This window comes from Chamaea fasciata, unplaced genomic scaffold, assembly GCF_029207755.1.
Source record: "Chamaea fasciata isolate MVZ Bird 193981 ecotype frontalis unplaced genomic scaffold, bChaFas1.0.hap1 SCAF_3, whole genome shotgun sequence".
In the NCBI taxonomy this organism is placed as follows: Eukaryota; Metazoa; Chordata; class Aves; order Passeriformes; family Sylviidae; genus Chamaea; species Chamaea fasciata.
This window is the reverse complement of record NW_027094088.1, coordinates 11,759,938-11,772,909: the sequence shown is the minus strand read 5'-3', so window position 1 is coordinate 11,772,909 and position 12,972 is coordinate 11,759,938. Positions and strand designations below refer to the sequence as shown.

General features: G+C 43.2%; 1 protein-coding gene across 8 annotated transcripts in view; it reads right to left on the bottom strand.

Moving 5' to 3' along the window:
• Nucleotides 1-12,972, bottom strand: part of LOC136286443 (sodium/potassium/calcium exchanger 3-like) — a 191,912-nt gene that overhangs the window by 50,213 nt on the left and 128,727 nt on the right. For 5 of the 8 annotated variants that reach the window (XM_066178013.1, XM_066178014.1, XM_066178016.1 and 2 more), the window contains one exon: nt 5,062-5,154. In XM_066178013.1, coding sequence (XP_066034110.1) covers nt 5,062-5,154 — 93 coding nt within the window. Of the gene's footprint in view, nt 1-365; nt 419-5,061; nt 5,155-12,714; nt 12,740-12,972 lie in introns of those variants that run through there. The other 3 variants (XM_066178019.1, XM_066178023.1, XM_066178024.1) reach the window with 3 other exon arrangements.

Genomic DNA, 12,972 nt, shown 5'->3' with positions numbered 1-12,972 from the left:
CCAAGCAATGGACATAATAGACCAATAAAGCAATTTTAGTACCGTACCCTGGTCTACGCAGGAGCATTAAGACCGGTAGATAGTGCCCCAGGTGCGGAAAACTATAGAGAGATAGGTATAAGACAGATGTAAGCATGTTGAGCATCATAGCAAACAGGTGTCTTCTTCAATACAAAATTGTAATTCTGACTTTTCTCAGTGCCTCGTGCCGCACGTTGGGCAACAAAAAATGTAGTGGTTTGAAAGCAAAACAAATGAGAGGCTCCAAGTCAGAGATACAATTTAATAGGAAAGAAAGGAGAAAAAAAAGTAAAATAAAATACATGCAATAATACAAAAGACCACTGACAGAGTCAGAATACAACCTGAGCAGAGTGATGGAAGCAGTCCAAATGAGGTGGTCTTCCTGAAGCACTGAGCCTGTAGAAAGGTCTGGTAGCTCTGTTCCTCTGGGAATCCAGTGGGTAAGGGCCCTCTGTCCTGTCCCAAACCCCAGATTAAATCCAGGTGAGAATGCTTGGATCCTCCCCCTGGGCGGAGCATCTCACAATGGGATGATGAGTCATGCAGGGGGTCCTTGATGGCCCATTAAACAGAGATAACTCCCGGTGGGAGTTATCTATGAGTCAGGGGCAAGGCATTTGATGGGCCATTAACAGAAGATAATGGCCCAGAGGGAGGGGATCTGGTAAAACACTGCCCCACCTGGATTCAACAGTTCATGAAGATAGTGATAGAATACTTTGTGCACATCCTATACTACAACCCAGGACACCAGCCCAGAAGCTCTGTTTATTCTGGGCATAGACTTCCTCAGGAATGGCTATTAAAAAGACCCTAAAGGACTCAGATGGGCTTTTAGGATAGCTACCGTGGAGACAGAGAACATTAAGCAGTTAAACACATTGCTGGAACTATCAGAGAACCCATCTGCAGTGGGACTCCTGAAGGTAGAAGAACAAGTACTTATTGCCACCTTGACGGTGCACCACTGGCAGTATCAGACAAATTGAGATGCTGTGATCCCCATCCACAAGATGATCCATGAGCTGGAGAGCCAAAGGGTGGTCAGCAAAACCCACTCACCTTTCAACAGCCCCATCTGGCCTGTGCGCAAGTCTGACGGAGAATGGAAATTAACTGTGGACTATCGTGCATTGAATGAAGTGACTCCACTGCTGAGCGCTGCCGTGCCGGACATGCTGGAACTCCAGTACAAGCTGGAGTCCAAGGCAGCGAGGTGGTATGCCACTATTGACATTGCCAATGCATTCTTCTCCATTCCTCTGGCTGCAGAATGCAGGCCTCAGTTTGCTTTCACCCGGAGGGGCGTGCAGTACACCTGGAACTGGCTGCCCCAAGGGTGGAAACACAGCCCCACCATCTGCCATGGGCTGATCCAGGCTGCACTGAAGAAAGGTGAGGCTCCGGAACATCTACATTACATCAATGATATCATTGTGTGGGGGAAGACTGCAGCTGAAGTGTTTAAGAAAGGAAAAAAGATCATCCAGATTCTCCTGGAAGCCGGTTTCGCCATCAAGAAGAGCAAAGTCAAAGGACCTGCTCGGAAGATCCAGTTCCTGGGAGTAAAGTGGCAGAATAGACGGCGGCAGAATCCCACTGAGGTCATCAACAAGATCACAGCAATGTCTCCCCCGACCAACAAGAAGGAAACACAAGCTTTCCTAGGTGCCATAGGCTTTTGGAGAATGCACATTCCAGAATACAGCCATATTGTGAGCCCTCTCTACCTGGTTACCCTCAAGAAGAACGATTTCCACTGGGGCCCTGAACAGCAATAAGCCTTTCTTCAGATCAAGCAAGAGATTGCTCACGCAATAGCCCTTGGCCCAGCCAGGACGAGACCAGATGTAAAGAATGTGCTTTACTCTGCAGCCGGGAACAATGGTTTGTCCTGGAGCCTTTGGCAGAAGGTGCCTGGAGAGACCTGAGGCTGACCACTGGGATTCTGGAGCAGAAGTTACAGAGGGTCCGAAGCCAACTACGCTCCCACAGAGAAGGAAATCTTGGCTGCCTATGAAGGAGTTCAAGCTGCCTCAGAGGTAATTGGCACGGAAGCACAACTCCTCCTGGCACCCCGACTACCAGTGCTGGGGTGGATGTTTAAAGGAAAGGTTCCCTCTACCCACCATGCCACTGATGCCACATGGAGCAAATGGATTGCCCTTATCACACAGTGTGCCTGCACTGGAAACCCAAATCACCTTGGGATTTTGGAAGTAATTACCAGCTGGCCAGAAGGTGAAACCTTTGGTCTCACAGATGAAGAAAAGGAAGAACAAGTGACACGGGCTGAAGAAGCTCCTCCATACAACCAACTGCCAGCAAAAGAAACACTCTACACTCTTTTCACTAACGGTTCCTGTCGCATTGTAGGGATGAACTGGAGGTGGAAACCAGCCATATAGAGCCCCACACGACAGGTCGCCCAAGCCATGGAAAGAGAAGGTAGATCGAGTCAACTTCCTGAACTCAAAGCCGTTCAATTGGCCTTGGACATTGCTGAAAGAGAAAAGTGGCCAAAGTTCTACCTCTACACTGATTCGTGGATGGTAGCCAATGCTCTGTGGGGCTGTCTGGAAAGGTGGAAAAAGGCCAACTGGCAGCGTAGGGGAAAACCAATCTGGACGGCTGATGAATGGAAGGACATTGCCACTCAGGTAGAGAAGCTGCCTGTGAAAGTCTGCCAGGTAGATGCCCATGTCCCCAAGAGTTGGGCTAATGAGGAGCACCGAAACAATGAGCAGGTAGATCAGGCTGCAAAGATAGAGGTGTCAAAGATAGATTTAGATTGGCAACACAAGGGAGAGTTGTTCCTAGCTCGATGAGCCCATGATGCCTCAGGTCATCAGGGCAGAGATGCCACCTATACATGGGCACGAGACCGAGGGGTGGATTTAACCATGGATAGTATTTCTCAGGTCATCCATGACTGTGAGACGTGTGCTGCAATCAAGCAGGCCAAGCGGGTGAAACCCAAATGGTATGGTGGGTGGTGGTCCAAATACAAGTATGGGGAAGCCTGGCAGATTGACTATATCACCCTTCCCCAAACCCGCCAGGGCAAGCACAATGTGCGAACCACGGTGGAAGCCACCACTGGATGGTTGAAGACCCACCCTGTGCCTCATGCTACTGCCCAGAACACCATCCTGAGCCTGAAAAAACAAGTCCTGCGGAGACATGGCACCCCTGAAAGAATCGAGTTGCACAATGGGACCCATTTCAAGAACAGCCTTATCAACACCAGGGTTAGAGAACATGGCACTGAATGGATATATCACATTCCTTATCATGCACCGGCTGCCGGGAAAGTTGAACGGTGCAAAGGATTACTAAAGACTGCCCTGAAAGCACTTGGTGGGGGAACCTTCAAAAATTGCGAAATGAACTTAGCAAAGGCCACATGGATGGTCAACACTCGAGGATCGGTCAGTCGAGCTAGTCCTGCCCAGTCTGAACCCTTGCACACAGTGGACGCAAATAAAGTCCCTGTGGTACACATGAAAGGTATTTTAGGAAAGACTGTTTGGATTAACCCTACCTCAGGCAAAGGTGAACCCATTCGTGGGATTGTTTTAGCTCAAGGACCTGGTTACAATTGGTGAGTAATACAAAAAAATGGGGAAACCAGTTGTGTACCACAAGGAAACCTAATCCTAAGTGAGAATTGAGTGTAAAGGTTGTGTTATGTATGATGCAGATGGTAACAGAATAAGGGGTAGATAATGTCGTGCGTTTTGTAAAGAACATGTTATTCTATTCCATCTGGGGGGAACAGAATTGCTTATCTTTGCCCAAATGGGTCAGTGTCGCTTATCAGATGGTGGAGTGCTACTTATCTCTCTTCATTGTTTCACTACTTCCATGGAAATATCTTCTGCTAATGGACCATTAAGAGCTCACCAATGACATGACACATTACATCGCACCATTGTAAGATGCTCCACACAGGGAGGAGGAGCCAAACCATCTTCACCTAGATAAAAAGGAGCCACAGTCCCACTAGGTATCCAGTTTTTCCACCGGATCCCTGGAGGAAGACCGGACCCATCTCACCATTACTGGACCCTTTTTCTTCAACGGGACCATCTCTACTCCAACAGAACTACATCTGCCACTCCAGGAGGGCTTACTTTGGACTGCTTCCAACACCCTGACCAACAGGGAGTCAGGTTGTATTGCTGACTCTGTCAGGGTTTTCTAGGATTTCTTGTTTGTTTGTTTGCTTGCTTATTCTTCTGTACTACAACATCTGAATTTTTATATCCCTAGTAAAGAACTGCTATACCTATTCCCAAAATCTTTGCCTGACAGCCTTTTAATTGCAAATTTATAATAATTTGGAAAAGGGGGAAGGGGCTTACATTTCAAGGGAGACTCCAACCCTCTTTGGCAGATACCTGTCTATCTAAACCAAGACAAAGCTGCAGCAAGTGATGAATATTCTGAGGGATGTGATCACGGTAAGTTAATACAGTGCTCAGAAACACCTGTAAATTTTTAAGCTCCCTAAAGCAAAACCCTGCCCAGCAAGGCAGCCACTGAGACCCTGGCACATACTTAATAGGATTCAATCATCTTTTGAAAACTGTACTGGTAACTCCTACTGCAGCCTGGGTTTTTGGGATGCCAATTGTTCTCAAAATAGGCAGGGAAGTGAAACCAATTTTCAATCCAGTAATATATTTTCAATCCAGTAATTGTACCACAATTTTAAATGACACAAATACAATTTATGAAGGCTCCAATAATTTTATGCCTGTGCATAATAAAGCTTATGTTCTTAGCATTAGCAGCAAAGAAAGCCATGACCTCATGACCTATTTTACACCAAATATTCCATATACAGAAATAATATACATGAGAAATAACCAGGGGGGCAATCCAGCCACAAATCTGTCTGTAGAAAGAAATACTCAAGTACTTCCCATTCTACAGAAAAGGTTTACTATGTATCAGACAGTACTGCACATTCTGCTGCGCTCATTTCACATAAATCCACGTACTTTATGTTCTGTATAAATACCCATTTACCTTAAAGAAACTTCCTCTTCTGTCCAAACAACAGGTTTTCATTGTCAAAGATGACATCTTCCCTGAGAAGACTCCACTGTATGCCTTGATCTCCTAAAAGCAGACACATATTTGTAATGGTTAGTCCAGTCTGTAGGAAATTCCTCTGCAATTCTAAGCCACAGAAACAGCCACAAGTCTTCTGCCAAACACTTTCTGTCAACATCGTACTATTTATTTTCTACCAGAGTCCTTACATATCCCTTCAGTCTATTATTTTTCCATAAATTGCTTCAAAGGGACAGTGCTACTCAGAGTTCCGTATCCCTCCCTTCTTTTCACAGCTGATCCTGTAGCTGTGACTAGACTTTAATGTGCTCATTAAAAAGGAATGCTAAAACATAATGATTGCTTTCTTTGTTTACTTGACCTCAGTCTGCAGTACAAACAGAACAAAATGTTAGATGTCATTACAATCCACTATCAAATATTACAGTATTAGCAGGACTTATCAGGAAGGGAAGAAACAGTTTAAAATCACCCACAAGGAAGAAAACACTCAACTGCTAAAGTAAAAAACAACCAACAACAACAACAAAAAGCCCAAACACCCCCCAAAAATGCTGCTTCAGGTTTTTAAAATGCAATTGAGTCATATTCAAGTCAGGAACTGAAGATGAAGTTAGGAAGAAGCTCTATTTTCTGCTATCAGGTAAACAGTTCAACACCCATGACAATACACTAATGCATCCATCATGTGAGGAATATCAAGAGGTTGATATCCATCTGAAAGTAGAGTAGCAGACTTCCTCTAAAGTCACAACCAATTCACACCAGTAATTTGTGAATCAGCTTCTGAACTAAGCAGGAGTCAGTTCCATGGCTAAAAAGTCCTTTCAGGATTTTTACAGGTGAGCTGTAATTGTATTTAAACAGTCTAACTCTTCTCCTTACCCACGTTTTCCAACCACATAGCAGTGAGTTATGTTGGAAGTTTCAGCTACCAAAAGGGCAAACAATGCAAGTGCAAATCATTATAGAGTAGAGATAGAGACACAGCTTTTGATTTGATATAAGCAGAAATTAAAATAAAAATGGCTGTCAGCAGCAGTGAAAACCAAGTTTAGTGGTGTGGCTGCAGATGCAGATGGAGCAGAACAAAGCAGCTGAGACAGAGAATGCTGACAGGTAAAAACCCAAATTTGACACATACCCCACACCAAATGCATGCTTCCGCTTCCCTCTAATGCCTTATGAGAAAGAATAGACATGGGTAAGGAAGACAAAGGCAGAAGGAGGAGCTTAAATGAAAAAAAGGGTTAAATGAAAAACCTCAGCAAGCAAAAGTACATGAGAAAACTGAGAAGTACAAGCAGGAGAAAAGAAACATTTTAGTTTTAACATGTAGCAGGAGACTTTAAACAGTTCACCTTGTTTCCAGAGACCCTACCACAAGAGACTAGAAGCAGTTACATTTTTCCTCTTGGATTCTGGTTTAAAAGCAGCCATGCCAGGAAGCTCAGGAACCTGCCTGTTTTCCAGGCAGAGTTTGCACACTTTGAAGGCTGAAAGAAAAATCCTGAATTCTGCATTGTTGTGAAAACCAAACACTAGGGGATGAGCAAGTAAAAACAAAAAACAGTGCTGGGAAAAAAACCCTAAAAATAAAAAATTCCAACTTTCTTCCTGAAACAGTTTATTTAAAGGATAAGCTCCTGGTGAAGCTCTGAAGAATTGTGAACTGTGTTTCTTTACCTAGAGGTGTGTCTAAATATTGTGACAGCACTAATCCCATAAGAGATGATGTTCAATGAAGTGGGTGCTTTTGCAGCTGCTATTAAATGAGTTAAGCTCTATCTCCTCATATGCCACATACACAAGGGTACAGAGCAGTTGTTCTCCTCTGGGGAGCATAAGAAATTATATTTTTTTTTAAAAATGTCTTCTTTAGACCAATTCTGGAAAGAAAATTTGCACCTTAAGAGTGTTAAGGTGGAGGGAGACCCAAGAAACACAAAAAAGTATTAGAATAAACCCTCAATTTTCCAAAGTGATCCTATTCCCTTAATGACAACACCAAATTAAATGACACAGGAAAAAACCTCAGAGATTTTAAAGGATTTACATTAGAGGGTTATAAGCAAGATCCTGCAGTTGTCTGTACATCTCTAGTCTCAGTCACCAATTACTCTATTTGCAAACAACAACCCCTTCATAGGAAACCTCATGGGTTAATTTTTTTTTTCAATTTAACCACAAGGATGCCTGCATGCAATCCCATTACCAAAATAACACCATGCTGGGATTTTTGCATTCTTCACTCAAACATACACAGGAAGGAAAACACACAAATACAGAGGTTTTGCCCTTCAAAGAGTGGTATGACTCCAGTCAGAAGAAACCCTCAAACAAAACCACTGCTTATTTCACTTGTAAGAGGTTCTGGAGTGCTTAACTTCTATTACTGTCACTATTTATGCAACATTACTGCTATCTGTAGTATCTTAACTCTGAGCCTCAGCTGGGCTCTCCTCAGCTCCACACAGACAGAGAATCAATCCCCTCCACCTTTACTGGTTACAATGTAGTTTCAAATTAATTTAGGGCAACTTAAATAACATTTTATGTTTGAGTGAGTTTTAGTATTTCAGACAAAAATCAGCACAATGGGAAACACTGTTGGGCTTTTTTGTGTTTGTTGGGAAGGGTTCTTTTGGTGCAGACACTTCTTTTTCACCATCCAATACACAAGAAGACACTAGGGCTCGCTGGTAAAATGAATGGCCAGGCTGGGTGCAATACCCCAAAAAACATGGGCATGGGATCCTACCTCAGAGCTGAGAGGCACCTCCACATCATGCAGAAACAACTGCAGAAAAACAAACCTACTGTCAGAAGGTTTCATTTCTCTACACAGCTGTGCCCATCTGATGCTTACAGGCTAGAAAACCGCTGCTCTGAAACCATCCTTGTTGAGTTTGGACCGTATGAGCCTGTCAGAAACAAAAAACCTCCCTCCTAAGATTGGGAAGCTAGGTGGAGAAGGTCAGCAAAGCATGTCGTCTCCTGTACCTACTGGAGAGAAGCCTTTTCCCCTCCTCCTGTGTTCCAGGCACTGAGGCAGAGAGCCCAGACAGATTCACCCAGACACTGCCCAGGTGCTGCCTGCTCAGAAACCCACCTGGAAATGTCACCAGACTGGAGGAGCCAGCTCACTGTATGATTCACGTGGCCTTTTGCCTGGGCCATCTGGAGGGAAGCCTTCTCTGTGTCCCAGTGCTTTCTCTCAGCTCTCTGTGGGCAGCAAGTGCCAGACAGTTCCTACCCACAGCACTGCCTTCCTGCAGCTCCCCACATCCAGGATGGAGCTCTCGTGTGTGACTGACAAGACAGGACAGGTAGAAGGCATGATCTGTCTGCTTGGCAAATTTGTCTCAAGTCCAATGCTACTGCATGGATCCTCATGTCCATGCAAGCCATATGTTTCAAAAAAACAGGTGTCTTTCATCTTTCTTACATTCCCTTCTTCTGCTGGTTTTCATTCACACGGGAATGCCAGAGCACCTTCCACATACTTGTATGCAACCTGACTTCTGACTCCTCATCAAAACAACTCCTACTTTACTCCCACTATTGCAATTTTATTTGGATTTTTTGTATGTTCTTATACTTAACTATATTAGAGCAAATGACCACCTCACTGGACTTTTCAGGATCCTTCCCTTTAATCCTCTCATTCCAATCCCACTTTTACAAAGCAAAACATCCCATTTTCCTTAGCTGAAAGTCCTAGCAAAGATGAGACTGTCAGTCTATATGCTTTCTGAGCTCAGCCACAGCAATCTGAAGAACGTATGAAGTCCCTGCCCACAATCCTCCTTACTCCACCTCTGTTCGGTTTCCTAAAGAATCAAGGGTATCCAACTGCACCAGCCTCCTGTTCTTTAGTTCCTAACTAGGATTTTTGATCTTTTGGCCGATATAACAAGACCTGACTGAGGAAAGACTCTAACACACACAAAAAGATAGCAGGAAGCGACTCTATGTATGCCACCACTGAAGGAAGAGATCTGCAGCCCTCCTTTTGCTGGCTGACCCACAGCACTATCGCCTTTTTTTGCTGTATTTTAAATGTAAATTACCCCACTGAAGAAAGTCAGTCTGCCGTCTTTCATTCTCCACCTGTAAAGACTGTGCAGTCACTGAGCACAGACTCTCATAGAAACTACCTCAGGAAAATTAAGAAAGGGCTTTACTCTTCTACAGCCAAGAAAACACACGAGAAAATATCAGTCCAGACCTTTGTCATGGGTTTTGTAAAGAGCATATTATTCTGTTCCATCTGGGGGGAGCAGAATTGCTTATCTTTGCCCAAATGGGTCAGTGTCGCTTATCAGATGGTGGAGTGCTACTTATCTCTCTTCATTGTTTCACTACTTCCATGGAAATATCTTCTGCTAATGGACCATTAAGAGCTCACCAATGACATGACACATTACATCGCACCATTGTAAGATGCTCCACACAGGGAGGAGGAGCCAAACCATCTTCACCTAGATAAAAAGGAGCCACAGTCCCACTAGGTATCCAGTTTTTCCACCGGATCCCTGGAGGAAGACCGGACCCATCTCACCATTACTGGACCCTTTTTCTTCAACGGGACCATCTCTACTCCAACAGAACTACATCCGCCACTCCAGGAGGGCTTACTTTGGACTGCTTCCAACACCCTGACCAACAGGGTGTCAGGTTGTATTGCTGACTCTGTCAGGGTTTTCTAGGATTTCTTGTTTGTTTGTTTGCTTGCTTATTCTTCTGTACTACAACATCTGAATTTTTATATCCCTAGTAAAGAACTGCTATACCTATTCCCAAAATCTTTGCCTGACAGCCTTTTAATTGCAAATTTATAATAATTTGGAAAAGGGGAAAGGGGCTTACATTTCAAGGGAAACTCCAACCCTCCCTGGCAGATACCTATCTATCTAAACCTAGACAACCTTAAATATGAGCTGGCAAATATCAGCTGATGTCAGAGGTTAATGCTGATTGCTACCTGTCAGTGCATAGCCTTGGCCAGCAGTGGGGTACAGCTGGAATACAATCCCTATCGCCCCATAACAGAAAAGCACAGAAGCTAGGTAGAAGTTACTACAGATGTACTTGTAAAACCTACGGTGAATTAGCATCATATTACAACCACTTTTTACAACTATTTATAAATAGATATTATTAAATAACTAAAATTAATTTGTTGAATCCATTTTCTGGTGGGTTAAAGTGGAAACCAGAAACAGGAAGGATAAATACATTTTACTTAATTTTAAAAAGTAAAAAACCCCCACCCTGCTCAAATGCAACTCTACACTTGACAATATGCCAAGAGATATATATAGTACTTCAGATTTTCAGCAAATGTAATCATCCTCATGCAGTTCATTTTCCTGTTCTCCTAGTGCATTTGCCAGTCCCTGGAAGCTGTCTTCATCTCTAACCTACAAAGCTCTGGTTTGTCCAGTTACTCTGACCTTATCTGAATCTTGGCAAAATTAAACTTTTCCTTTTGAAAGTATTTCCTCTGAGAAGCTGACTGCAAACTTCCTTCCAGGAACACAGATTCAACTGAGCACAGTATCACTTTGAAAATCTATCAAGTAAGACCTTCAGTCTGCAAACTATCATTGGTGCCAGGATCTGGCAGACCTCTAAACTCAAATGTTGCATTGTGTTAACACAGCTGTATCCACAAGCAAAATACAAGGGGATTATGTAAAAAGAAATTCTAATTTCCATCATTCTTCTGGCTGCAGAAAGGGTTTACAGTCTTTAATTCAAGTAATGCAAGGGCACATTACTTGTAGAAAACAAGATATAAAGCAAAAATGGCAAGTCACTCTTTACACGCTGGTGGATTTTTGTATTTTGCCATTTTATTTAAAAGGTTTAAAAAACCTTGGAAGTAACAAAAATTCCCTCACCCTCCTTTTTCTTCAAGCACTCTTTATACTTTAAATCTTTGCTACCTGAACATAACATGTTTGTGTGAGCTGCTCCCCTGAAGAAAGCCACCGGTTTGATGTCAGTGAGTACTTCTCGGTCAGTATTTCGGCCCTCGATGAAAAAAAGATCTTACAAAGATGGATATTCCCTACACACATAGGCAGAGAGGCCATGGGCGACTGCAGTTCTTTTCAGGAAACAATACTGTCCTCATAAACTGCAAAAGAAACATAAATATGCAAACCTCCGAACTTTACAAAGGCAGTGAAGGGGTCACAGATAAACTGTATCAATGCTGCTTATCTCGCTTAACATAACTATGCTGTTAAATCACAGCCAGCTCTCCAAGGACGACTCCACCTCACCATGCATTAAGCCACTACGTATCAGTCAGTTTTTAAGCAACTGTCACCCAAACAGACCGATTTTCAGGGGCTGTGATCAGTCATGACATAATTATCAGAGTCAGTCTAAAGTGGGAACATCACTGCCAGACTTACCCACTGATCTTTCTACATCTGGTTTCAGCCAGTCATCACTCCTGCCTCAACCAATTTTTTGCCTGCAGGCTTATTTTTTCCCCTTGATTCCAGATCCTATTCGCTAGCAGCCTTTTATGAGACTAAAGGATAAAGAGAAATTATTACTTTGTACTTGTTTTAGCACGGCACTCTCCGGAGAGGCTTTAAGTCCCATTAATTTTTGAGCAGATCCACTGTCTCTCAGCTGTCTACCCACTTCTTTTATCTACAAAGCCATAAATTCAGAAATGAAAGCATCTGAAAATCCCATGTGAAAAGGGCACAAGAATCGGCCTGGCTCTGCTCCCACAAACATGAACAGACATGGCATCACTCTTTCCAGCAGGAGCACACAGTTATGCAAATACTGAATGCCTCAGAAAAGCCAATCCTTAAGCTTTGCAGATCATGGCACACTACCAGGAGAGCTCTGTTTGCTGCTAGCACTGTCTCTCTGTACCCCTTCCCAAGTTTCTTCTTCCTCTCTCCAACTGAACAACCTCTTTCTGCTTGCTCCCATGGCATACTTTCCACATTACCGAAAAGGAATAAAACCCCAACTCATTTCCTCTGGCACAGCATTTACTTATGGATGATACTACCAAATCTCTTACAAGAGAATGATTGTTTGTTGATACATTCATGTCTTGTTTTGCCTCTGGAAATGTCAGAGAAATACATTTAGGAAGAGATTAATTCAGATTTGGATAACCTTTCAGAAGATTTCTATTATTCCCGAATTCCCTGGCTTAGATACCTCACAAAAACTAGCGTTTCTTGAGGTATCTCTGCAATTTCCACTTACTGTTCCTGCCAAAACCACTGAATAATAAAAATAAAAACATTCACAAGTGTTTTCAAAAGTCTTTAAAAAGTTTAACATAAAGCTGCACTTCCTGGAAGAAGCAAGAAAAAGTAATTGCTAGAATTACAATATTAGCTTCATGGTCTCGAGAAACTCCAGAATTCTTAGTGACACTTTAATGCAAAGGGACATGGGGTTCAGCATCTGCATCTAGATAGGCATGCACAAGACAACCACCTGCTTGGCTTGACCATGGCTTATTTTAGGCACCTGGGAAAAGCATCTCTCCCCTACACCATGAAAGCCAGAGCAGGATGAGGGTTTCAGTGCTCAATTCTTAGCTCTTACCTCCTAGTCCAACAGAGGCATCAAAATAAAGCTCTGTCCACTTCACTGCCAGAGGTGACAATCCTCCATGCAGCAAGGAGGAAGAAGAGGCCTGACTTACGATGGTTCAGAGAGCCTGAACACTTCTATCCATGTTGGGGAAGATGAATCAGGGAAACCTTATAAATATGATTGTTTAGCAAAAGATTCTGAAGATATGAAACCTATAATCAAAATAGAAACGGAAGCTTACTTTGAGTAGTAGGATATCAAGTCTTA